Source organism: Protobothrops mucrosquamatus, unplaced genomic scaffold (assembly GCF_001527695.2).
Source record: "Protobothrops mucrosquamatus isolate PMUCROS unplaced genomic scaffold, P.Mucros_1.0 scaffold4107, whole genome shotgun sequence".
Lineage (NCBI taxonomy): Eukaryota > Metazoa > Chordata > Lepidosauria > Squamata > Viperidae > Protobothrops > Protobothrops mucrosquamatus.
In genome coordinates, this window is record NW_015390035.1 from 3,986 (window position 1) to 12,234 (window position 8,249).

General features: G+C 45.4%; 1 protein-coding gene across 1 annotated transcript in view; it reads right to left on the bottom strand.

Moving 5' to 3' along the window:
- Positions 1–7,367: 7,367 nt before the first annotated feature.
- KLHL42 (kelch like family member 42) overlaps positions 7,368–8,249 on the bottom strand; it is a 5,608-nt gene continuing 4,726 nt past the window's right edge. Inside the window, exon 3 of the mRNA XM_015827959.1 lies at positions 7,368–7,813. Coding sequence (XP_015683445.1) covers positions 7,368–7,813 — 446 coding nt within the window. The remainder of the gene's footprint in view (positions 7,814–8,249) is intronic.

An 8,249-nucleotide genomic window follows, 5' to 3' on the forward strand; every position in this document is an offset into this window, starting at 1 on the left:
GTGTGTGTGTGTAATACATAAAAACACGGAGACAAAAAAAAAACCATAAGGGAAAACAAAGCAACAACACAATTTTGCAATGTTGAGGGCTTCTGTTCATGGCCCAGTTCGTTCACTCTGCTTCCACCCAGGACTCCTGTGGTTATTTTATTTTTTTTCCCCAGCAGTTCAGGACTTCATGTCAGCTAGGCATGTTAATCCTTTCTTGGCCTCTTTCGGGTTTTTTCCACTTCTGAATTTTGGCCAGGATGGTGGCAGGGTAGAGTGAAATGTGAGCCTAATCACAGTTCTTTTCTAGAAGGGCCAACAGTAGCTGAGAAGGAGGCCTACAACCCATTGAACGGGATCAAGATGCACAGCCTCCGTGTCGCCCTAATTCTGAACAAAACAAGCAACTGTTCTTGAACTGAAGGTCTTCAGCCCGTATTTTATCTGTGAGACAGTTAAGTGAATTTTGCCCCCTGTAATAACCTTTCTGGTTTAACGAAGAGAAGGACGAGGGGGGACAGGAGAGCAGCCTTCCAGTATCTCAGGGGCTGCCCCAAAGAAGAGGGAGTCAAGCTATTCTCCAAGGCGCCTGAAGGCAGGACAAGAAGCAACGGATGGAAACTCACCAAGGAGAGAAGCAACCTGGAACTAAGGAGAAACTTCCTGACAGTTGGAACAATTAACCAGTGGAACAACCTGCCTCCAGAAGCGGTGAATGCTCCAACACTGGAAGTTTTTAAGAAGAGACTGGACAGCCATTTGTCTGAAAGGGTATAGGGTTTCCTGCCTGAGCAGGGGGTTGGACTAGATGACCTCCAAGGTCCCTTCCAACTTTACTATTATTATTATTATTATTATATCTCAGGTACTGCCCAAAAGAAGAGGGAGTCAAGCTATTCTCCAAAGCGCCAGAAGAAGGCAGGACAAGAAGCAACGGATGGAAACTAACCAAGGAGAGAAGCAACCTGGAACTAAGGAGAAACTTCTTGACAGTGAGATCAGATTCTTCTTCAGATTATAACATGTATATATTTCTCTGTGGGAGCTTGTTCTCTCTGCTAGAGGTCCTCAACCTTTTGGGCACCAGGAACCGCTTCCGTGGAGAGAGGTTTTTCCACAGACTGGAGGGGGTGCGTGGTTTTCTGTGCTGCCTGCATCCCACGGATGGGGCTTTGCCTGTTTGTGTGGACAGGTTGCTGACATGCCACGGCCTGGTACCGGTCCCATAGACCGGGGGGGCTGGGGACCCCTGCTCTATACAGGTAGCCCTTGGTTACAACCATTTGTTTAGGGACTATTCAAAGTTACAACAAGGCTGTCCAGTCTCTTCTTAAGGGGCAAACCCCCCCCCCAATGGGTTGGTTTCCTTGTGCCAGATGTTTCCCTCATCTCTCGCGTTAAATATATTTCTCAAGAGCAGTTGGTCAATTTCTTTGGAACCGCACTGAAAAATCGCCAGAGGTGAAAAGGAAATAGAGGTGGTGTGTTCTTGCAACTGAAAAAGATGGCAAGTACACAAATCCGCTTCGAGGGTGGAAGGGCACATCTGCTCCACCTGTTCTGCCTCAGTCTGAAAAATTCAGCTCTTTCTGTGTCTGAACGAACTTGCTAACGCCAGGTGTTTTAACCGGAGGAATATTCTGAAACTTGATCTGCTTAAACTATTACAGTTTAATTATCTATTTCCCCATCTTCAAAAAAAAGTCAGGTGAACCGGCTTATTTTTATTAAATTTAATCATGATCAATGGCCAGCAAGACGGATCAGCTAACCTAAGCATAAATGAACTGGCTGGCATGATATGAAGACACGCAATGAAACTAGCTGAGTAGGCCATCGGGAGGGGTGTTGTTGACCACTCTTCTCTCTGCGATTAATGTCCTAAAATGAAAAGGGATGGTCTTCTCACTAGACTAGAATGAAGACATAGAGAAGGGGTGAACTCAAATGAAACACATCCTTGTTCCTTCCTCCAAGCCAAAGGTTACCTGCGACAGGGGAAGCGGAGAGGCGGGGAATTCCACTCCCGGTGGTTCAAGATAAATTGTGGAATTATTTATATTTCAATGATTGGGTCTCAAGAAAAACTCAGTGAGACCTACTGTTGGGAACAAAAGAATCAAAGCCTTGGACCTCTGCCCAATCCTCGGACAGCTCCTCAGAATCGTGCCCTTCGGAATCAGAATGAGAATAGCGCTGAAAGGGACCTTGGAGATCTTCTAGTCCAGCCCCCTGCTCAATCAGGAGACCCTATAGGGTTAGGGTTAGGGTTAGGTCACCATAAACTCGGAGAGCAAAATGGACATCGCCAACAAACTCGGAGTGCTTGGGTATGGTTAGGAGGGCACTGACTTTTCTAGGCTGCCCTTATCTAGGTTTCCTGGGAAAATACATGGGAAAATCCCATTGGAGGAAAATTCCACTTAGGGTTAGGGTTAGGTCACCATGGACTCATAGAGCAAAATGGGCATCGCCAACAAATTCAGAGTGCTTGGGTATGGTTAGGAGGGCACTGACTTTTCTAGCCTGCCCTATCTATGTTTCCTGGGAAAATACATGGGAAAATCCCATTGGAGGAAAATTCCACTTAGGGTTAGGGTTAGGTCACCATGAACTCATAAAGCAAAATGGACATCGCCAACAAACTTGGAGTGCTTGGCTATGGTTAGGAGGGCACCGACTTTTCTTGTCTGCCCTATCTAGGTTTCCTGGTAAAATACATGGGAAAATCCCATTGGAGGAAAATTCCACTTAGGGTTAGGGTTAGGTCACCATGAACTCATAGAGCAAAATGGACATCACCAACAAACTCAACAAACTTGGGTATGGTTAGGAAGGCACTGACTTTTCTTGGCTGACCTATCTATATTTCCTGGTGAAATACATGGGAAAATGTATTAAGANTATTATTATTATTATTATTATTATTATTATTATTATTATTATTATTATTATTATTATTATTATTATTATTATTATTATTATTATTATTATCCCACTGGAGGAATAGAGTACTTAGGGCAGTGATGGCAAACCTTTTAGAGACCGGGTGCCCAAACTGCAACCCAAAACCCACTTATGCATCGTCGGGTGCCGGGTGGGTGTGGCCCATTGGGTGGGCGTGGCTGCGGTGGTAACGGCAGACTGGCTGGGACTAAAAAGTTCTATCAATCAATTCCAACTTTGCGAGAACTTTTTTTTCCCGCGAGAAGTTGAAATTGATTGATTGATTGAACTTTTTTTTTTTTTTGTACACAGCGGCGGAGGCCTAAAGCGAAAAGATTTTATAAAACCCAGCTGAAGGCCTAGGACTGGGGCGACGGTGCACGTGCCCACAGAGAGGGCTCTGAGTGACACCTGTGGCACGCATGCCATAGATTTGCCACCATGGCCCTATACCATGTCAGTCGAGGGGCTGTGCGGTCTCCTTGTCTGCCTCTGGCTGATTCAAGTGTTCTGCACGGAGGAGAGGCAAGCAGAATCTTTCACATGGGCTCACCTCCTAGAGTTGGTAGCCGTTTTCCACACATGTGGAGATGACTTCATCCAGTGGGGGGAAATCACAACAGGGTGGGGTTCCCTTACTCACTGCCCGGGGATGGAGAGCTGTCTGGAAAAGGTTCAAGCCAGGGACTTGTTTGGTTGTATCCATAACATCTCAATAGAGATAGGATTTTTCCCCTATTGACCGAGACTCCTGTTCCTTTTATAGCTCTGCATTCTGCTTGCTGACGGGAAGATTATTTCCAAAAATTATTTCCAAAAATTCATTTGGGATGAGCCCCTTTTCATAAGAGCCGCCAAGGGTCTCTCCCAGCACAAAAGCCTGTTCAGTACATCGCTGTGGAGATTCTCAGTCATCCAGGTCCTGGTGGTCCCAAAGGTGCTTTTCTCAAGAGACAACTGGGCTCGCTTGCTTTTTCCTTGAAGACATTTCGCTTCTCCTCCAAGAAGCTTCTTCCGCTCTGATTGGATGGTGGGGAAGGGAAGGATTTATACTCCTTGCAGACAGCCGGTCCTTTGCATCCTTTTAGAGCAGGGGTCTTCAAACGTGGCCCTTTTATGACTTGTGGACTTCAAATCCCAGAATTCCTCAGACAGGCCATTGAGGCCACCTGGAGGTTTACCTGCGTCCTCAGGGTCACCTGAGGGGTGCAAATGGGTGTGGAGCCTTCTTGGAACTGCTGAAAGGACCGTGTGGTAGACTGGAGATAGATGATGTCATATCCCTCCCCCTCCCCATCTATGTCAAAATTGAACAGCCCTCCCTCAACAGAAGGGGAGGGATATGACACCATCTCTCTCCTGTCTACAACAGAGTCCTTTCAGCAGTTTCAAGAAGGCTCCACACCCATTTGCATTACTCAGGTGACCCTGAGGACACAGATAAACCTCCAAGTGGCCTCAACGACTCTGGAAAAGAAGGCAAATGACCAGTGGTTGCAGTTCAACAATAGAGTAGAGTAGAGTAGAGTAGAGTAGAGTAGAGTAGAGTAGAGTAGAGTAGAGTAGAGTAGAGTAGAGTAGAGTAGAGTAGAGTAGAGTAGTATAATGAAGAGTGGAGTGGAGTGGAGTGGAGTGGAGTGGAGTGGAGTGGAGTGGAGTAGAGTAGAGTAGAGTAGAGTAGAGTAGAGTAGAGTAGAATAATGAATAACGAATAATGGAATGGAATGGAATGGAATAGAGTAGAGCAGAGTAGAGTAGAATAATGAAGAGTGGAGTGGAGTGGAGTGGAGTGGAGTGGAGTGGAGTGGAGTGGAGTGGAGTAGAGTAGAGTAGAGTAGAGTAGAGTAGAGTAGAATAGGAATAGGAATAGGAATAGAGGTGGAAGGCACCTTGGAGGTCTTCTAGTCCAGCCCCCTACTCAAGCAGGAGAATCTACACCATCTCAGACAAGTGAATGTCTAGCCTCTTCTTAAAAACCTCTAGGGATGGGGTGCCCAGGATTTCTGGAGGCAGGTTGTTCCACTGGTTGATTGTCCTCACTGTCAGGAAGTTTCTCCTTAATTCCAGGTTGCTTCTCTCTTGGGTCAGTTTCCAGCCATTGTTTCTCGTCCTTCCCTCTGGTCCTCTGGTGAACAACCTGGCACCTCAACTCAGAGGAAACTCTGATACTTTTACTTTCTAAAACGGTTTTAGGTGCAAGAGTGAAATTAAATATGTCCAGGGTGGCCCCTCCCCCTTAATTCTCTGCTCTGAAGCAACAGTTTGAAGTTTTTCTACAGCCCAGGTTTGAGAGTTAGGGCTGAATTTTATAACCAGTTGGATTCAGGCCAAAGGAAGGACACCTAGATTCAAAACTCGGCCTCTGGCCAACAACACACAGCGCCTAACCTTGACTGGGATTTAATAACGATCAATATTTAAGATTTTCCCTTTTCTGGCTTCAACTCGGCTTCTTCCTTGCGCTACGGTGGGGATTGGGAGCCATCTTCTGGACATTGTTGGAACTACAGGCCTCTTAGACCCTTCTTAACCCAGGAGAGTGTCTTCCTTTTTATGCCTTAATTTGACACATTTTGGACAGTTTTAAAATACCCCCCCCCCGCAAGGTACAGCATGGTGTGTGTGTGTGTGTGTGTGTGTGTGTGTGTGTGTGTGTGTTTTCACGGGTACAGGTATGTAGGTCTTGCCGTATTCGGGTCTTGGCATATTCAGATCAATCTTACACGGGAAAAGACCCGAATACACCAATATATAATTCATGTCTAGATTTAAGCCAAGCAAACACTTATTAACTTCCTGTCTTTCCTCCTTCTGAAGCCCTGTAGACACAAGATTTTTAAAAAAAAAAAAATTCCATGTTTGCCAGAAAATAAGCCAGAGTAAATGTGGTCAGTTTCAAACAGAACAAGAATCAAGTGAGTAACAGTAAAAGTAACAGTAACAGAGTTAGAAAGGACCTTGGAGGTCAGATCTAAATGTGATGAGAATACAGCTGGAAGGGAACTTGAAGGTCATCTAGTCCAACCCCCTGCTCAAGCAGGAGATCCTATACCGTTCCAGAAAGGTGGCTGTCCAGTCTCTTCTTAAAAGCCTCCAGTGATGAAGCACGCACAACTTCTGGTGGCAAGCTGTTCCACTGGTTAATTGTTCTCACTGTTAGGATGTTTCTCCTTAATTCCAGGTTGCTTCTCTTTTTGGTCAGTTTCCATCCGTTGCTTCTTGTCCTGCCTTCAGGCGCTTTGGAATATAAATGGACTCCCTCTTCTTTCCCCTCTTAGTACTAGCTGTACTAGGTCATCTAGTTTGTACAATCCCCTGCTCTCACAGAAGACCTCTATTTCTGATAAATGGCTGTCCAGTCTCTTCTTAAAAGCCTCCAGTGATGGAGCAGCCACAACTTCTGTTCCACTGGGTAATTGTCCTCACTCTTAGGAAATTTCTCCTTAGTTCTAGGTTGCTTTTCTCCTTGGTTAGTTCCCATCCGTTGTTTCTTATCCTGCCTGCAAGGGCTTTGGTAAATAGGTTGGAAGCTTGTTAAAGAGAGATACAGCCTAGAAGTAAGGAGATTTTTTCTGACAGCGAGAACAATTAATCCATGGAACAGCTTATCTCCTGGAAGTTTTCAAAAACAGACTGGACAACCGTTTGACTGGATGGCAGAAGGCTCCTGCCTTAAGTAAGGAGTTGGACTAGAAGACCTCACAGGTCCTTCCAGGCGGATGATTCTATGATTCATTTTTGAGGTCCACTTTAAGGTGGCAAGTCCTGAAAATATGCACTTTTCTTTCGCTCAGATCATGCCATCTTCCCGCTCACATGTTCTCACGAAAGGGGTATCCCTTCCTACTTCCAAAATAATTGCTCCAATTCAACCTCTGTTGGCTTCTAGGGATGTCCAAAATGTCAAAACAGGGACATATAAAAGCAGTGTGGCTTTCATCGCATCCGTGGTCAAAACCGTATCTCTGGTGATGAGGTTTATTTAACCTACCTGGCCAAAATGGTTTGGAAAAAGGAATATTTCAAGTTGGATGGGAAACGATGGCCATTGATATGAAACAGTAAATTTATTCACAGTATTTTCCCTGATGTTAAACAAGTTTCTCTGAACCCAACAGCCATCGGTTCTCATCTAAGCCAGAAGCCAGATTAATGCGCATCGGTTTGCATCTGTACGCCTTTATTCTTTCTCCCCTCCCACTTTATCGATTGCAATAGTGACATTTTGAGCATCGTCTCTTTAAACATTTCCCAGGCTTGGACACTTTTAAGACAGGTGGACTTCAAATCCCAGAATTCCACGGCTGGCTGAGGAACTCTGGGAGTTGAAGTCCATGCATCTCAAAAGTGGCCAAAGTCGGGGGGAAAACTGTGGAAAAAGAATTTGTGGACAGATGAGAGAGAAAAAATCTCTGTTCTGCAACGAACGGAATTCAGCTCAGATCTGGGAAATACAAAGAACAGATCAACATGTTTTGACCGGGGATGGGGAAATTTCTCAGTGACTCCCACCGGTCTGAAAATATATTATATTTCAGAAGAACCCGGTGCTCCAGGCTTGTGGACAAAGTGATGTCTCTGCTCAGGATGTAAATCCCGTCGTTGTGCAAAGTGCAAGTCAGGTTGAGGCCCGATTTGGAGGTGTTTTCTTTGAGGTAGAGCCACTCTTTGGTAACCACGTTGTAAGACTGCACAGTCAACATAGCCTCGTTCTGACCGGATCTCGTCTTGGAATCCAAGTCGTGGCTGCAGCCGCCCACGATATAGATGGTCTCCTCCACCGACAACATTTGCTGCTTGCGGAGGTGCGTTCCGCAGGTTTCGAAGTTAGTCCACTTGTCAGAGACGGGACAATATTCCCAGATATTCAGATTCCGGTCTGCAATGGAGAAAAGAAGCTTAACGCAGAACCAGGACCTGCAAAATCTGATTTGGAGTGTGGTTTTGTTCTGCGCATGTGTGCACTGGTTGGGAGCACCTTAAAAGTGGCTGCCCTCCGCAGGTGACCCATGGTCCTGGGTCAAGAAACGGGGAATTTGGAGAGCTGAAGTCGAATATCTTAAATTTGCTCAGATTTAGCAACACTAGTTGCTGAAGCTCAGCAAATTTAAGATATTAAGCAGCAGCCGAAAAAGCCAATACGATCCTGGGTTGTATAAACAGAGGCCTAGAATCAAGATCACGCGAGGTATTAATACCGCTTTATAAAGTAAGGACACACCCACCTATGAGCGACTGATTGGGGCAGATTGCAAGGGGTGACCCCGAAATATAATTTTATTGTATTTTATCTATGTCTTAAATTACTGTGTTCT